This window comes from Rhinoraja longicauda, chromosome 5 (assembly GCF_053455715.1).
Source record: "Rhinoraja longicauda isolate Sanriku21f chromosome 5, sRhiLon1.1, whole genome shotgun sequence".
Lineage (NCBI taxonomy): Eukaryota > Metazoa > Chordata > Chondrichthyes > Rajiformes > Arhynchobatidae > Rhinoraja > Rhinoraja longicauda.
The window spans coordinates 13,365,864-13,385,309 of record NC_135957.1 but is presented as its reverse complement, the minus strand read 5'-3'; the positions used below and the strand labels follow the sequence as shown (position 1 = coordinate 13,385,309).

General features: G+C 41.5%; 1 protein-coding gene across 5 annotated transcripts in view; it reads left to right on the top strand.

The window, feature by feature from the left end:
- LOC144593407 (serine/threonine-protein kinase ICK-like) overlaps positions 1–19,446 on the top strand; it is a 42,265-nt gene that overhangs the window by 4,346 nt on the left and 18,473 nt on the right. For all 5 annotated transcript variants that reach the window (XM_078398912.1, XM_078398911.1, XM_078398914.1 and 2 more), the window contains exons 2-4: positions 9,898–10,172; positions 13,454–13,508; positions 14,596–14,717. In XM_078398912.1, the coding sequence (XP_078255038.1) occupies positions 10,072–10,172; positions 13,454–13,508; positions 14,596–14,717 (278 nt within the window). In that variant the 5' untranslated portion in view covers positions 9,898–10,071. The remainder of the gene's footprint in view (positions 1–9,897; positions 10,173–13,453; positions 13,509–14,595; positions 14,718–19,446) is intronic.

Below are 19,446 nucleotides of genomic sequence, written 5' to 3'. Positions count from 1 at the left end.
ATTATCACCTAACATAGAAAAATAGGTGCAGGAGTGGGCCACTCAGCCCTTCAAGCCAGCGGCGCCATTCAATATGATCATGGCTGATCATCCAAAATCAGTGCCCCGTTCCCGCTTTCTCCCCATATCCCTTGAAACATGTACAGTCCATTTGAGCCAGATATCATAGTTCAAATTTAATTCATTTTTGTTACCAGACACATAGAAAAATTAATTATACTTCCTAATAAATGCAGTTGTTTAGTTATGACAACTTAAAGGCAAGACTAATCTATTTTGCTTGCTTGCCATCTGGCCCATTTGGTATCTGTAAATGCTATCGCAGTTTTATGTAAAAGTAAACATCAATATTTCCAACAAACTGGTTACCTAGCAGCCAGTTGTTTGACCTTTCTTTCACTTTGGCACTATTTTTCCATTACCAAACCTGTAAAACATTTTACCATGAAAACTAGCACTTAATTTGTTCAAATAAACCACTTGTTAAAACAATTTTGATGTCTGCAGTGAAATGTGAAATGTATTAATTTTAGAGTCATAGATATTTTATATAATCCGGTACATATTTTGGAAAACAATGGTTTAAGTAAAATTTTACTTATGTTCTACTTAAACAGAACCTGATTTTGCATGTTTTATGTGTTGGTATCTCATACAAAGTTGTGTAAGCTAATGTACTTCATTATTGCATCATATCCTTGTGTGATGCTGAGACCGACACCAATGACAACTGCACTGGAATTGGACAAGTCAATGCTCTTAGATTCTTTCAAGCTCGGGAGAGCTTCATATACATATGCAAAGTACCATTTAGATGGATGCTAAAATCTTTGTGCCAACTACAGTGTATTATTGGTTTCCCTGCATTTAATTACTCTTGCACTGGAATCACATTCAATCTCATTTTGTTTACTAATGGTAGGTTTTGGCAAGTAGGGTAAGTATTTTTATGTATAAGTCCTGGCATCGGGGATCATTGCTTTGCCAAGGCCAGTGGGTGACGGTGTTTGGGGAAAGATCCATCTCTAACTGCAAATAATGTTATTGGGGTTTCTTCCGAGGCATGTCTAAGAGACACTTATTACCTGTCAGGCTTCTTCCTGCTTCCAGCTTCCGCCCCCCACCCACCCATCTCTGTCGCTGTTGCAACCCCCCCTCCCCCAATGTCACCTGTCCATGTTCCCCTGAGATGCTGCTTGACCCGCTGAGTTATTCCAGCACCTTTGTGTCTGTCATTTGTAAACCAGCATCAGCAGTTCCTTGTTTCTACTTAAATATTCTAGTTCGGAAGAGAAACCAGAAAAACATTAACATGAGTTGAATAGATAAGTTTAGAGAAGTTTACTTCTCTAAACTTTAAAGAAGTAAATTTAAAAATACTTCTAAAATTAAAGATAAGTTTAGAAGTACAGACACTAAATACATCAGCAAGGAATTATCTTCATTTTAATCATAAAGTAGCAGGAAGCCTGAGAATTGGCAATTGTGATAAAATAGTGGCTAAACATAAAACATTCAATTTGCCCTAGTTATTGCCTTCAAGACAAGTACTAATGACGTCCAATGCAAGCAGTGATTAATTATCCAAGTAGTATTAATGGCCGTGACATGAAGATCCTAAACATGCTTAAAGGTTTCAAGTCTCGAGTAATAGATGCATGTAGCTTAGTGAACAATGGATGTATTTGTGTTGGAGAACGCAGATTGTAGGAGACATTTCATTTTCTGCGCTGAATGTGAAAATAAGCTACAGTTCTCGGGATCAGTGGAATCTTGGATGTATGCTGAGAAAGGTGTGCAATTATTTCGGCAAGGTAACTGATGTTTTGAAGTAAGGCTGAGAGCCGTTGTTTGTTCTTGTATTGTTATTTTGCAGTCAAATCCAGGAGTTTGACAAAGGTTCCAATGGAGCCTTGTAAATCATAGAATATCTTGGAGTATTTGCTGTGCGAAATCAGGGACATGGAATAAAAAAATAAAGCAGCAAATCATGAAAAGATCAGATTTACAAGGAACAGGCTCAATATCAAACAAGACTTTGAAAACTTGTAACTTAAATTATGGTACCATTTGGAAAAATACTAATTAGTATTATACACTTCAACATTAACTGTTTTATAAGGGATAGAAACAAAGAACTGCAGGTGCTGGTTAATGCATGAGGAGACTGGATGCTGAAATAACTCAGTGGTTCAGGCAGCATCTCTGGAGAACATGGATCGGTGATGTTTCTGGTTGACACCCTTCTTCAGACTTGGTTGGGGAAGAGAGGAGGGGAAGGACAAAGCCCAGCAGGTATCAGACCCGAAATGTCACTGATCCATGTACTCCAGAGATACTGCCTGACCTGCTGAGTAATTCCAGCAATTTGTGTCCTATGTATTTGAAAGGGTAGTACACTCTCGCGAGTGGTGAACATTGACGCTGAGGTCAACAACAGGATTGCCAAGGCCAGCACTGCCTTTGGGCGACTCCGTGAGAATGTTTGGGAGCGGAGAGGACTCAGCCTTACCACCAAGCTGAAGGTCTACCGTGCAGTGGTACTCACCACTCTTCTCTATGCCAGTGAGACCTGGACTGTCTACAGCAGACATGCCAAACAGCTCAACCACTTTCACTTGAGCTGCCTACGCAGACTCCTTCACATCAGGTGGCAGGACAAAATTCCCGACAGAGGTCTTGGAACGGGCCGGAATCCCCAGCGTCCACACTCTGCTACGGAAAGCCCAAGCCAAATGGGCAGGCCATGTTGTCAGAATGCCCGAGAGTCGACTGCCAAAACAGCTTCTGTATGGAGAACTGTGTCAGGGCAAGCGCTCAGTAGGAGGACAGAAGAAACGGTTTAAGGACTGCCTCAAAGTGTCCCTCAAAGACTTGAACATCAACCTCAGCACTTGGGAGTCTCTTGCTCTGGACCGTCCAACCTGACGTAGCAAGCTCACCATAGGAGCCCGTGCAGCAGAGAACAGAAGCACTGCAGAGGCCCAGAGGAAACGCACCGCGCGCAAGGCCCGGGCTACCTCCACTTCCACTGCAGCACCCATCCACTTGTGTCCTACGTGTAGGCGTGCCTTCCGGGCCCGGATTGGCCTCATCAGTCACTTCCGGACCCACAGTCACCAATCCTCCAACTGAAAGTGAAGTCATGGTCATCTTCGAACCCGAAGGACAAACAAGAACAACAACATTTGAAAGGGGTTAAGCTTGATTAATTAACAATTATAAACAGCTGCTCACATGATTTTTAATAGGAAAGGTCCTGTCTGATAAACTTTTCATTTTATTTGAGTAATTGATATCCAAAGTAGAACATTGAACGATTGACACATTGGTTCAAAGTGGCGTTGCATGCAGCCCAATAAACAAGTAGTTCAGATTCTCTTTTAATATTGACGGCAGAATATTGAGGTGATAATAAAGGGTGGCATGTTGGCACAGCGGTAGAGTTGCTGCCTTGCATGCCAGAGATTTGGGTTCGGGTTCCATCCTGACGACAGGTGCTGTCTGTATGGAGTTTGTACGTTCTCCCTGTGACCTGCGTAGGTTTTCTCCGTGTGCTCCGGTTTAGCTCCCACACTCCAAAGACATACACGTTTGTAGACCAATTGGCTTAGATAAAATTGTAAATTGTCCCTAGTGTGTGTAGGATAGTGTTAGTGTGACTCGGATAGTCGCTGGTCAGCATGGACTTGGTGGGCCGAAGGGCCTGTTTCCGCACTGCATTTCCAAACTAAACTTGACAATATTTTGTCCTTTAATGGTGCATTGCCATCTCGCGTCCCAGATCTGAGGGAAGAAGGCAAGCAATAATACTTTACCTTAATCAGATTAAAGGATTGTAATCTAATCATTAAAGACTGAATAAATAAAATGAAAAACTATTCATTTGTTGCCAAATCAATTGCAGAAAGATCAGCGAAGGGTTGGATAGGAAAAAAGAGACCAAGTTTATAGAAGTCGTTATTAAATCCCTAACAATTAATTTCTGAAAGAGTACATCTTCAGATTTGTGGTACAGTTGATAATTTTTTATGGTAGTTGTTAGCTGCCAGTAATTAAGACCTATTTGAAACTATTTGAGAACTATGGTAAACCTACTGTGAAAGTGAAGAAACTTAATGAATTCACAAGAGTGCTGATGCTGGGAGTAAACTGGTCGAGGAACTCAGTAGGTCTATCTGCTTCTGGAAGGAATGGACAGACACCATTTCTGATCAGGAATCTTCTTCAGACAGGCTTAATGCTGTCACTTAACGCCAGCATTTGAAAAGGGAGTTGCCCTTTCTGTGAATGTAATGGAGTGTTGCATCTCCAGATGTTACTTTGTCATTAGTGCATTTGAGTTCCAATGCTGTATGCCTCAGAAGGCAGTGGAGGCCAATTCTCTGAATGCATTCAAGAGAGAGCTAGATAGAGCTCTTAAGGATAGTGGAGTCAGGGGGTATGGGGAGAAGGCAGGAAGGGCCGAGTGGCCTACTCCTGCACCTATTGTCTATTGCCAAGTTATTTCCAACAGCAGTTTTGAGGAATTGAATGGAGACACGGGACTGCGGATGCTGGAATCTGGATCAAAAGCAAACTGCTGGGAGATTTCAGCAGGCCCTGAAGCATTTGAGGAGTACGGTATTGTTGACATTTGAGTCGAAACCCTGCATTAGGACTTGGAGACAGATGCTGCTCCACCCGGCTGAGTTCCTCCAGCAATTAGTTTCGTGCTTGAAATTAAATATTTGTTGGCATTCGGTTTAAAAGTTATAGAACGATACAGCTGGCGACTAAAGTTTGGCTTGTGAACATGATGTTGGAAAATGTAAATAATAAAATCTGATGCCGAGGTGGGGAAATTTTTGGAGAGAAAATGAGTTAAAGTTTAGGCTGTCAATCAAGGAATTATTGAGCAACGTCTTCAAATGGTGCAACAGATGAAGCATATAAGTACAGGGAATGCTGTGATTGAGCATAAGAATCTGCTCAGGTGAAGCAGATGATGCTAAGGCAGGCAAGGCTATGTTTATACAATTTAAAAAAATAGACCCACAAGGTCAGTCCCATCATGGGTGCCAAATACCTAAAAGATACCTCATGTTTTTTGACTGATCTTGTGAAGAAACTTAATGGATTCATTAAGTGCTGATGCTGGAAGTAAACTGCTCGTGGAACTCAGTATGTCTGTCTGTGGAGGGAATGGACAGACCATTTCTGATCGGGATTCTTCTTCAGACAGAATGCTGTCACTTAACACTAGCATTTGAAAAGGGAGTTGTCCTTTCTGTGAATGTAATGGAGTGTTGCGTCTCCAGATGTTACTTTGTCATTAGTGCATTTGAGTTCCAATACATGCGCTTGACCAGACTTGGCACTCAAATCTCATGTAATTAATCTTTAGTTGGTGCTGTCTCGATGTAATCAAGGAGAAAACCTACGAAGTTCTTATAGTTGGAGCGATGATCATGGTTTTGGGAAATTACAGCACTTCCTAAGAATTTGGAAGGGGATGTTGAATTTTGGACAGTAGTTCACTGCAGCCTGGAAATTAAAAATGCACTTTTGAGACAGCATTGATGACTCTTTCAAATGGACTGGGACAGAACGTAAATCCATTTGTAATGATGTTTAACATAGTGGCTTTGAAGTGAAACTGGTGGTCTCTCATTTTGTGATAGTTAAAATGGTAATGTGGCGCGTCGGTAGAGGCCCGAAATAAAGGCAAGGAGCCAGGTATTTTGGGGGCGTTATGGTTTTAATACTCGGTTATCAGACGGGTCGAGTCTGCCGGAATGGCTTCGCGCCCAAAACATTGTCCTTATATCTGTAGTACCGGACCGCCCCCCTGGACTGGTCCATTCCAGTGCCGAGGGGTCGGTAGTGGTATGGCCCGACCCTTGGGAGCCGCCACAGGACCCCCCCCCCCCAGAACCGGAGGCACAAAGCGCACCGGTGGTCGCACAACCCGACCGGACCGCGTACGGTAATCGGTCGACAGAGGGGCCGGCGGAGGCACAGGTGGTGGGTCCCGGAAGGGTGGGCGACCTCGTGGCCGAGGCTGGGCAACCCGCACCGGTTGGTCAATGTCTAAGTGGGCCGGCTTCAGGCGGTCAATTGACACGGCCTCCGGCCGGCCCCCCATGTCCAAGATCAAGGTTGTCTGTCCGTGCTCCAGCACCCGGTACGGGCCCTCATACGGCCTCTGGAGTGGCGTCCGGTGGGCGTCACGGCGCAGGAACACTGTGCCCACCTCCGGCAGCTCTTTCAGCAGCTCAGCGAGCACGGGTTGGCTATAAACCTCGCCAAGTGCCGCTTTGGCGTGGCCACAATCGACTTTCTCAGCCATCGTGTGTCCTCGCAAGGCGCGGTTCCCCTGTCGGACAAAGTAGACGCCATCCGCCGGTTTAGAATTTCTTCATTTTTTTTTCACTTTACAGACAAAGGCAGCACTTGCATGGAATTTTACTTAAGAGAATCAACATACCATTTCCTACCCCTTTGAGTCCATTGTTGCTAAGTTTTGAATTTTTGATTGGAATTGTCGAGACTAATAAGCTGGTCAAAGTGTATTAAAGGGTAGGCAGAAATGTGAGGTGGTGAAGTTGTTACGGGAGTTTTACAACAGAACCAGAGTTAGTATTCTCACCTTCCTGGTCACTCTGTATAATTTTCTTTTGTTATGTTTCAAAAGTTGTCGTAATCACATGCTCTTTTTGTAAGTAATGTATTTTTTTCATTATTAATGAGGCTAATGGTTAACGAATCTGCTTTCATATATGATTCAATGGCCTATTATTGTTATTCCTTTTAATGCACAAGGTCCGACCTCTTTACCAATTGAGTGGATGTGATTTTAAAGCTAAATGTACTGTTATATTTCATCAACAATGCAGCCTCTTTATTAAGAGCAAGTAATTTAAACTGCGGTGATTTAATCATACTTGAAGAAATCTTCGTGGCAAGTTAATGAAACTTGAATTATTATTCCCTATTTTTTGTTTTAGTTCTTAAACCATGATCAGATGAGGGTCCTTTAAAATAATTCTTAGATTTAAAGAGAAAATCAAACTCTTTCCCGTGGGAAAATCTAGAATAAGACGGGGAGTAGTGTGTGTAATACTTTTTAAAACGAGCGAAGTCATGTAGGAATTAAATTGGTGAGATCCTTTCTATAAAGATTATGAGCGATTTAGAGCCTATGTTCCTCATTTTCTTACCACGGAACATTATTAATTCTTGGTGTACAACATGTCTAAAGAAGGGTCTTGACCTGAAACGTCACCCATTCCTTCTCTGCGGATAGAGTGGGCATTGACAAATTTCAGTATGGGAGCTGCTGTGTGGATTAAAAACGTATCTGATTTCTCAAAGAATAAAGCAGAACTGCAACAATCATTGAAAAATTAAAAGTGAATTTGAAGTGCTCAAGCCATTGTATTTTGGAAGCAGGCAATGATTGTTTTGCAATTTGAATCCATAATTAGCACTATTCAACCAGGATCGCCATCATTTAATGTGTATGAAGGAACTGCAGATGCTGATTTTTACCGAGGGTAGACACAAATTGCTGGAGTATCTCAGTGGGTCAGGCAGCATCTCCGGAGAAAAAGGATGGGTGACTTTTCGGGTTGGAACCCTTCTCAGACTGCAGATTGTTGTAATTGAAATTGAATCGAGCTTCCGATATGGTTTTTTATTTATTCGTGTCATCACAAAACTGTTTGCCAATAGCGAGCAAATTTTAGTGCCATGTCGTTGGCCTCTGCAAGATCCTTTACAGTGCATGTGTCATGCAGCATGTCACAGCCCAGGAGATGTTCCATAATCTGGAGGCCACGTCTGCACTTGCAGTCGGCCGCATCTTCAGTATATCCCCACTTCAGCATGTTTGATTTGTTCCTCCCCATGCCTGTCCGCAGTCTGTTGAGACTGCGCCAGGTTATCCACGGTTGGTCGGAACCTGGTGAGAGTTTCTCAGAGGGATCGATTGCCATGTGAGTGTCTTCCAATATGGTGTTTGGTACCATTTGATGTTAGTTTGTGTAATATTTTCTCTTGCCAGAGGAAAGATGTGATCGTGCTGGAGAGGTTGTAAAGTTGATTCACTCAGATGAGTATAGAAGTTGGGGGGTCATGTTACAGTTGTATAGACGTTGATGAAGCCACATTTAGAGTATTGTGTTCAGTTCTGAGCACCATGTTATAGGAAAGATAATAAGTTGGAAACGGTGCAGAGAAGATTTACAAGGATGTTGCCATGACTCACAGGTCTGAGCTATAGGGAGAGGTTGAGCAGGCTGGGATGCTATTAACTGGAGTACAGGAGGATGAGGAGTGATTTTGTAGAGATGTACAAAATCATGAGGGGAATAGATCGGGTAGACACAGTCTCTTGCCTAGACTAGGGGAATCGAGAACTAGAGGGCATAGGTTTAAGGTGAAGGGGGAAAGATTTTATAGAAATCCAAGGGGTAACTTTTTCATGCAAAGGGTGGTGGGTGTATGGAACGAGCTGCCGGAGGATGTAGTTTAGACAGGGATTATTGCAACGTTTAAGATACATTTAGACAGGTACATGGATAGGACATGTTTAGAGGGATATGGGCCAAATGTAGCCAAGTGGGACGAGTGTAAATGGGACATGTTGGACTGTATGGGCAAGTTGGGGGCCTATTTTCTCACTGTGTGGCTCTATCACTGTTGCCCAAGATGAAGTGTTTCAATTATGAAGAGTCTGGAGAGGCAAGGTCCATTTTCCCTGGAGTGGAAGAGGTCGCAGGCAGACATGATTGAGATTTCATGTTATGAAGGGTATCAATTTTGTTGGACTGTTGGATTTTTTTGCTCTTATCATCGATGAATAAAAGTAAACAACATAGGTTTAGAATAGGGGGCAGGAGGTTGGTGGGATCTGAGGCGGGGGAGGGGCCTTCGACAGCGGCGAATACCTACAGTACACTGCTGGGAAGAGTGGTTGGAGCAAAGTCACTGACAGCATTGAAGAGATGTCTAGACAAGCACTTGAGGCACCTCTGCATTGAAGGCAACAGGCCAAGAGCTGGAAGATGGGATTAATACTGACAGATACCCACTTGTAAACATGGACTAAGTTGCCTGTGTCCATGCTGAATTATTCTGTGACTCTTATAATATCATAGAATTTTGTATAGTGAATAAAGTTTTGCATATATTCATTCTCACTGTCAAATATCAGACACTTAATGTGTAATTGCTGAAATGAAATTGTATGTAGTGGCTGTTTTGGCCACTGAAGGTTGCAACAAATGCCAGTGAGGGAAGTGACTGGTTCAATGTGATGTTGACCAGAGCTTTTGACTTTCTAAATATAGTGGCAAAGACACAAAGAATGCTTGAATATGCAAGCAGTTAATGTTGCATCTGAAGAACATGGGCAGCATGGTGGTGCAGCGTAGAGTTGCCGTCTTGCAGCTCCAGAAACCGGACTCGATCCTGACTATGGGTGCTGTGTGTGCAATGTATGCATGTTTTCCCTGAGACGGCGTGGCTTTTCTCTGTGATCTCTGGTTTCTTCCCACGCTCAAGGCATGTAGGTTTGTAGGTTAATTGGCCTGTAAATTGTAAATTATCCCCAGCGTGTAGGATAGTGCTAGTGTATGGGATGATCGTTGGTCAGCGTGGACTCGGTAGGGCTGAAGGGACTGTTTCCACGCTGTATCTCTAAAGTTGAAACATTGCATCTGAAGAAGCACTATCTTTCATCTTTATTTTTCATCTTCAAACAACTACATCACTTTTATCTGTTTTTTTCCAAATAACGTCATTGGATGTAACTTAATAACCTGTCTTTCTACAGAGGAATTTTCTGAATGCCAATGGAATTTCTTTGTTTAAATCTCTACTTTTCATTTGTTTTTTAAAATCCATGTGCAGGTGATACTATCTCCAAAATATGCCTGTCGTAACTGGTCTAGACCTCGATGCGAATGGCTACATCAATTGTTGCTGCAGTAACAGAAGATTCTGGGTGAACAGTTGCTTGCCTCTGCGGAAGGAACCTTGGGTATATTTCAGTGTCAGCTGCAAGTATTTAGTTTGCGCATTGGCATGAATCGTTACACTACTATGAAACAACTTGGCGATGGAACATATGGCTCTGTTCTCATGGGAAGATGTGTTGATTCGGGAGAACTGGTGGCCATTAAAAAGTAAGTGATGAATCTATGCCCTTACTGTTTTCAAACTTCAATTTTCCTTCAATACTGATATGTTCTAATAAAGATGTGCATTCCATGCAAAGTGGTTCACATTTTGAGTGTAAAGCTGAATATGATTCCAGAGCAGAATGAGACCCTTACTTCAAAGTTAGGTTGTAACTTTATTTGCACTATCAATACTATAGTTTTCATCAAAACTGCTTTGGACCTCTGCTCATAAGTTCATAAGTCATGGGAGCTGAATTAGGCCATTTGGACCATTGAGTCTATTCCACCATTCAATCATCTCTTTCTTTTCCCCCTCAGCTCCATTCTGCTGCCTTCTCCCCATAACCCATGGCACCCATACTAATCAAAAATCTATCAGCCTTAAAAATACCTAATGACTTGGCCTTCATAGCCATCCGTGGCAGTGGAATCACCCAGGATCACTGTAACATTGCTTTCCTTTAAGCCGGTTATATCTCCTGATGTAATTTGTATCCTGGCTACTGTACCGAGGCCTGTAAATAACTCCCATCAGGGTCTTTTTACCCTTGCAGTTTCTTAACGCTACCCGCAAGGATTCTACATCTTCTGATCCTATGACACCTCTTGCTAAGAACTGAATTTCATTCCTTACTGGCAGAGCTACCCCACCCCCTCTGCCCATCTGTCTGTCTTTTTGATAGGATTTGTAACCTTGGATACTCAGCTCCCAGATCTGATCCTCTAGCCCTTATCTTGTGACACATCACTTTACCAGCCTCTGATGCCCACAAAGTTGTACCTACCAATTTCTAACTGCACTACAAATTCATCCACTTGTGTATACTGAGTGCATTCAAATATAACTCCTTTAGTTTGGTATTCACCACCCCTCTACTCACTGGTTCCAATTTTGCCTGACCTTAGACTATTATACCTTTCTTAAGCTTTCTGTCCAATAACTTCTGCATTCTCCCTCCCTTTAACTTCACCCATACATTTTCAATTTGTTAACTATTATTTTGTTAATTGTTATTATCTGTTAAACTAAACCCACTATTTAGTTTAAAACCCTGCAACAAAGATTATAGGGAACATTATTCCTTTTCCTTTCCATTGGGTGTCACCTTTGCCTCACGACCACAACGAATTTAAAAAAAACTAGTGAAAAGGGCAATGGCTTGTGAATAGCAGTTGGGTGTAGAACATGGAGCTGAACATTTTCTATCTCTCCATAAATACGAGCGGCACGGTGACAGCAGCGGTAGAGTTGCTGCCATACAGCGCCAGAGACCCGAGCTCGATCCTTACCACGGGTGCTGTCTGTACAGAATTTGTACACCCCTTGACCGCGTGGGTTTTCTCCGGGAGCCCTGGTCTGTGGATCAATAGTCGGTCAAGGAGAATGTGCAAACTCCGCACAGACACCACCAAAGTCGGGACCGAACTTGGGTCTCTGGCGCTGTAAGGCTTATTCTTGCATCCAACCCAAAGTATTGGTGGAAGCATTTCTTGTATTCTACCAAAGTGGCTTACTTAATTCTGATCGTGATACGACAAATGAACGTTGCAACTTTTGGTACACAACTTGCGTTTTAAAAAAAACACGTGGGTGTATTTAGTTTAGAAATCACCATATGCCACATGCCCTAATCTTTCGTGGAAATGAAAAATAATGTATTGCAGCATTTGGTATATGCTAGCCATACAGTTTCTCGGGAATCTGCCACACCCATTCTTGTGTTAAAGGTTTTATCATGCAAATAAGTTTTGTGATCATAATATTTAAATGCCTTAATACCTTTTAGGGGTGGCATGGTGGCGCAGTGGTAGGGTTGCTGCCTTACAAAGCCACAGACCCAGGTTCGATCCTGACCTTGGATGCTGTCTGTACGGAGTTTGTACATTCTCCTCGTGACCTGCATGGGTTTTCTCCGGGTGCTCCGTTTTCCTCCCACACTCCAAAGGCGTAGAGGTTTTTGTAGGATAATTGGCTTCGGTAAAATTGTAAATTGTCTCCAGTGTATATCGCATAGTGTTGGTGTGCAGGGTTTGCTGGTTGGCGCGGACTCGGTGGGCCGGAGGGCCTGTTTCTACCCTGTATCTCTAAACTAAACTAACCCTACAGTGAAGAAAGCCAATGGAATGTTGGCCTTCGTAACAAGAGGAGTTGAGTATAGGAGCAAAGAGGTCCTTCTACAGTTGTACCGGGCCCTGGTGAGACCGCACCTGGAGTACTGTGTGCAGTTTTGGTCTCCAAATTTGAGGAAGGATATTCTTGCTATGGAGGGCGTGCAGCGTAGGTTCACTAGATTAATTCCCGGAATGGCGGGACTGTCGTATGTTGAAAGGCTGGAGCGATTGGGCTTGTATACACTGGAATTTAGAAGGATGAGGGGGGATCTTATTGAAACATATAAGATAATTAGGGGATTGGACACATTAGAGGCAGATAACATGTTCCCTATGTTGGGGGAGTCCAGAACAAGGGGCCACAGTTTGAGAATAAGGGGTAGGCCATTTAGAACGGAGATGAGGAAGAACTTTTTCAGTCAGAGGGTGGTGAAGGTGTGGAATTCTCTGCCTCAGAAGGCAGTGGAGGCCAGTTCGTTGGATGCTTTCAAGAGAGAGCTGGATAGAGCTCTTAAGGATAGCGGAGTGAGGGGGTATGGGGAGAAGGCAGGAACGGGGTACTGATTGATAGTGATCAGCCATGATCGCATTGAATGGTGGTGCTGGCTCGAAGGGCTGAATGGCCTACTCCTGCACCTATTGTCTATTGTCTATTGTTTTAAGTGGTGATTAATTACTGTGCATTCAAGTCCTTGTTATTTTTTGTCCTGATGTTACCTGCAGTATAGGAAAAGTTGTTATCTTTATTTGTTTGTATATTACGCAAGTTTATGATATATAATGCATTATTTTTGTCAAACTTTGTCTCTGTTAACATTGAACGTGCTTCTGTTGACTCAAGGGTCACAAGTCCCACCTCTGTAGGCGTGATGTGAATTGTACTACTTGTCCAGACTTGTGGGTTGTATTCACACCACGACAGTTTCCCCAAGAGTGTGCATGTGTTATGTGTAACAAGTTAAACCTAGTTGTTATCATCTTTTTTAAAATGTTCTATGCTTATATTTAACGTGTCCCTTTTGGATTGGTGGGAGGAAACTATTTTATTGTCTATAATAAACCAAGACCATACTTGTAGGTAATTTGAAGTAAACAGATGTGTTTCCTTTTTCCTAAATAAAACAATACAACACCTTTTTGACTTCCGTTCAATTTGTGCTTTTCTTCAATAGAATGAAGAGGAAGTTCTATTCTTGGGATGAGTGTATGAATCTCAGAGAAGTCAAGGTGGGTTTTAATTTTGTGCCATGCTTTTATTATTTTGGAATAAATTGTTCTTTATCATGGAACTCAAAAGGCTTTCATAAAGATGCCTTGCACTGAGATGGGAAAATAATCATTTTATATTTCAGTGCGTTATCCTACTATGAACATTAAGATGAGAGTTTTGTGACCCCTGTGTCGTCATAGTGGCGCAGCTGATAGAGATACTGCCTCACCGCACCAGCGACCCGGGTTCACTCCTGACTGCGGGTGCTGTTTGTGCGGAGTTTGCAAATTCTCCCTGTGACCGTGTGGGTTTCTCTGGGTGCTCCGGGTTCCTTCTACATTTCAAATGCGTGTGTGTAGGTCAATTGGCTTCTGTGAATTGTCCTTGGTGTGTTGGATCCGAAAGTGGGATAATATGGTGGGTGATTGATGGTCCGTATTGGCCGGAGACCCTGTTTCCTCGCTATAACTCTAACTAAAACTAAAAAAACTTTATCCTTTGAAGATTTGTCTATTCCCTCCCCTTCGATAGGTTTTAAATAACAAAATACATTTGGGGGATACCAGGAGTTTAATTTTGGGTAGATTGTAGATCAGCTGCAACCTCGTTGAATGGTGGAACGTGGGTGATCCATTAAGTTCTGTTATATTCAGTTGTTCCTGTTTTGCAATTCTTTGTTCATTCTAATTTTCATGCTGTCATATATTCATCCTGTCAATTCTCTTAGGAGTGATTGAATGCAATTACATGTTCTGAAAATGGATTCCTGATACAACGAGAATACATACTCCCCACTATGTTTCAATGTCACAGTCATGACACTTCAAACAAAATAAGTTTGGCTCAGATTGGAGATCAATTAAAATTGGGTCTCCAAATTATATGTCATTAATACCCACGAGTCAATCATCAAGTGGAGTCTGCAAGATTATTTTAATAGGGCTTTACCATTTAACTTGGTAGAGCTTCATTCCTAGCCATGCCAGATTGTTAATCTACTATTTGTTTCCCTTTACTGCCATACCATTTCCTCAGTAAGATGCTTTATTAAGTTATATAGAAATTGAACTTTTCTGTAATACAAATCTTATTGCTTCATTCCAGTCACTGAAGAAATTAAACCATGCAAATGTAATCAAGCTGAAAGAAGTTGTAAGAGAAAATGATCACCTCTATTTCGTGTTTGAATATATGAAGGAAAATCTTTATCAACTGATGAGGGACAGGTAATACAGGGCTTAATCTTCTTATGTTTAGTCACGTGCATCTGAAATGAGCTTGTAAATCTGCTAACGGGCTGTATGTAATTGAACATGCTGGGTGTAGTGAATGATAATATTTTCACTGAAGAACGGTACTGAAAAAGCTGAATGGTAATTCCAATAATATTTTAACTGGTCAAATAGATTTTGCAGTGCATTCCTTGCTTCCATTATAATATGTGTATCAAGGTGTAGAAGTCAAATTTACTTCTATTTTTAAATGAAGTACAGTTTCATTCTTGATTCTTCTTTAACTCCATTAGTAAGCATTTTTAGGAAAAATAAATCCTCAATCTGGACTTAAGCATTTAGTTTATTTATACATGTCAAGCGTTATATTTATTTGTACATGTCATTCAGCGTTATAAAAGCTCAGAATTATTCGCTCAAGGTCTTTCAGCATATTGACCTTCATCAGTCAGAGTATGGAGTGTAGAAGTTGGGAAGTCATGTTACAGTTGTACAAGATATTGGTGAGGCCACATTTAGAGCATTGCGTTCAGGTTTGGTCACCATGTTATAGGAAGGATGTTGTCAAGCTTGAAATTGTTCAGAGAAGATTTACTTGTATGTTGCCAGGACTCTACGGACTGAGCTGTAGGAAGAAGATGAACAGGCTCAGGCTTTATTCTTTAGTGCACTGGAGGGTGATCTTATCAAGGTATACAAAATCATGAGGGGAATAAATCGGGTAAACTCAATCTTTTGCCCAAAGCACTGGAACTGAGAACCAGAGGACATAGGTTTAGTGGGAGGGGGGAAATTTAATGGGAACCTAAGAGGTACTTTTTTTTGCACAAATGGTGGTGGGTGTATGGAACGAGCTGCCGAAGGAATTGTTGAGGCAGTGTACTATTGGTTTAGAGGGATATGATCTAAAAGCGGGGACGAGTGTAGATGGGGCATGTTGGTTGGTGTGGGCAAGTTGAGCTCAAGGCCTGTTTCCATGCTATGTGACTATTCTATTGACTTCTGTCGGTGTTAATTGTGATTAACAACCAAGAATGTTTATCTGTAGTTCCTTCTGTCTTGCTGGACAAAACAGCCCAAGTTTAAAATTTGATGTGATTAGCAAATTTAAGCTATAGTTGTATGCATTTGCAGATAGTTTAGTTGCATACTCAATTAACCTTTCATCAGGTTTATCAAAACATAACTGACCCAGATAACTGTTTGGATAAACTTGGAATTCCACCGCTTCGTGTGGGGCTGTTTGCAATTCATTTTTGGCACTTGTACTTGTGTAGCACATGGGTTTTGTCCATTGATTGTCCTCCTCCTGAATAAAGTTAGGAGGGGGGTGGGGTGGTGGATGGAAAGTTTGCAACCTTGGCCACCTTGTTCACATCAGTGAGGACAGAGGTTAATAACTGGAGCTCATAGATTTAAGTTAACGGTTGGGAGTGTTGGAGCATAGTTAGAGAAAAAAATCTTGCCTGAGGTATAGTGGGGATCTGGAACTCTGCCTGGGAGGCTGATGGAAGCAGAATCAAACATCATATTTTAAAGGTACCTACAGTATCTGTAACTTTGAGTGTGCCAAAGGCGACAATCCCAAGTGCTCTGAAACCATGTATGAACCAAGAACTCCACGCTCTGAAGTCTAAATGTGTGATGATCAAGTCAGGTGATTCTAACCTGACCAAAGCTATATATGACCTTTGCAAAACCAATAAGAATGCCGTGAAAAGTCCAGACCCAGCTGGTCCCAGAATAACCACCGAGACACGGCAACGGCATGGCAATGTGATGTCGGGCAGTATTGATAGCGACAATGCATCCCTCCCCTAACTAGCTTAGAGCATTCCATGCTCTCTTTGAACAGAAGGTTAGTGGAATGAAGACACCTACCCCAACAGTCATTGGAGCATCAGTACCCGTGGTCGAAGTTGCAGCCATTGGATCAGTCCTCATTGGACTGAACCTGTGGCAAGCAACTGGCCCGGCCCTTAACCTCTCCTTTGTCCATTCTGAGGTTTCCACACATTTGACAGCCATAATCATCCCAGTGCTTAAACAAAATGTCAGACTACCATCCAGTGGCTCTAAGTTGAGCATCATGATGTGCTTTGAGAAGCTAGTCATGGCACAAGCAGCCCTGATCCACTGCGATTTGCCAAATGCTGCAACAGGCCCACAGCAGATGTAATTTCCCTGGCCCGATACTCATCCCTGAAACATCTGGATAACAAGGTTCGCTACATCAGTCTCTTATTTATTGACTATGGGTCTGCATTCAGCACCAAATTCCAACCATAGTCATGGCCAATTTTCTGGACCGCAGATTCAGCATCCCTCTCTGCAACTGGATTCTCAACTTCCTGATCCATAGACTATCATAAAGGATAGGTGTTATAACATCCTCCATGATAACTCTGAACACTGATAAAAGGAGCATAGTGTATAAATTCCACTCTTACTCCATTTACAAGTTTGCAGATGATACCAGCTCCGTGGGCTGGAACTCTAGCAATGGCAAAACAAAGTATAGGAAGGAGACAGAGAGAACGTAGTGACATGGTGTTAAGATAACCTTTCCCTCAATGTGGGTAGAGTTGCCACCTTACAGTGGCAGAGACCCAGGTTTGATCCTGACTATGGGTGATGCCTGTACGGAGTTTGCACGTTCTCCCTGTGACCTGTGTGATTTTCCCTGGGAGCTCCGGTTTCCTCCCACACTTCAAAGACGTACAGGTTTGTGGGCTAATTTGACTTTGGTAAAAATTCTAAATTGTTCCCAATGTGTAGGATAGTGTTAGTGTGCTGGGATCGCTGGTCGGCTCTAACTCAGTGGGCTGATGGGCCTGTGTCTGCACTGTATCTCTAAGCTACAACTGAGCAATGTCAGCAAAGGAGCGAGTAGGGGATTGATATATGCTTTATGCTGACTTTTTATTTTGTTTCTCTGTCGGGGCTTTTACAATTTGTCTTCATATCTGATTTTTAACTGTCACTTCCTCATCAATTTCTAGACCGACCTGTTCCAATGTATAAAATGTTACTAATGTGATAATCTCAACGCTGAATCACGCTGTCTGTCATCGACCACAGTTCAACTATTTTTCCCCATGGGGCTTCCATCCTACAATTCCGAATATTCCATTTTCATTTGGCAATTATGAATAGTATCTAAACACTTATAAATCTACTGGCATACACAATTATTTGCAAATAGTTTTATCATTATTTGAATTACAACATATTCAGACAATTCTCAGCTGACTAATCTTTACATTTTTACCTTTACTAATTCATTGTTTCAATCTACCTAAAACGATGAGGTCTACACACATAGTTTGCTTTGTTAGCTTTTAATACCAATTTTGAATTTGGCAAAAGTACTCGAATATTTTTTATCAATTGCTCGTGTATCTCCTGAAGCTCTTTTACAATATGGTTAATAATTAATAACCTGTTCTGATGTGATGTAAAGATTACAGAACAATGCAGTATTAATTACTAATCTCGTTTTTTTTTAAATGGCAAAATGACACTGAACTTTCTAGTTATGATCCATTCTTTGGTTTACAATGTAACTTGGATCTTAATATTCCTAAATTGCTATTCCTAAATCATGCTATTTCAGCAGAAAGCTTGGTGGCTAGGCTTTTGAAACAATTTCTACAGTCCATTTAAAAAAAATCTTTATTTCAGTTCCTTTAATGCATGATTACAAGCAAATCACTATAAAATGCCATGATGTACATCGAGCTGAGTGTGTTCTGAATGCTATGATCACTGGAAAGAGTATTTGCAAGTAATTGCATGTATAACAAGGAAAGTTTTATAAACAATACCACTTAATTATTATAATTTGTGCAGTGACATTGATCATTATGTTAAATATGTTTAAAATTGCTTTGCTGTAAACAAACTGATTTTTTGCATGCCACCGTAATTATTTGGTAATATGGGTCACAAAATACAAGGTTGTTATTTCACCCATTGCCTGTGTTCATGCTCTAATAAAATAGTCAAATTAATATCACACTATAATTTTTCTTTTTTTGCCAAAAATACTTTTTCAAGTATTTATCTCATTCAGTTATGAGTATCACTGAATCTGTTTTGAAGACTTTTTAAAACCAGATTGTAGCAACGTCGCGTGTAACATTTTCTTATTGTCAGTTTCTTTGCCAATTGCCATTATTCTAACATTTCTAGTTATTGTTTGGAGAAACCATTTTTACTACCAGCAAAATCCTATGTTTTCAATGAACATATTTAATCATTGAAATTTCTCCTTAAAAGGAGAACTTTTTAATCTATGTATATAACTGAAATAATAAGTTCTGGGAGAAGAATTTGGCCTATCAAGTCTATCTTTCCCTCAACCTCATTCTCTTGCCTTCTCCCCATAATCCCTGACACCTGTACTAATCAAGAATCTTAACAATCTCCACCTTAAAAATATCCTTTCTCATCCTCGCAACTTTATAACTGTAACCGTCTTCCCTAAGTGTGAATTGGGAACTCTTATTTTTAAAACAATGCCTTAAAAAGTCAAGACCTTGCATCACTTAAAAAGTGAAGGATCTCAAATGCTGTTTTATCAGCCTTTTTGTCTTTTTCTACCACCTTCCAAGGGTTTCTGGGGCAGTCAGATCACCTGTCCATATTCTTAACTCCAGCATACACCCCACTCAGGAAGAAAACTCCAGTCACCATAAAGACTGTTAAGACATGGCCTGAA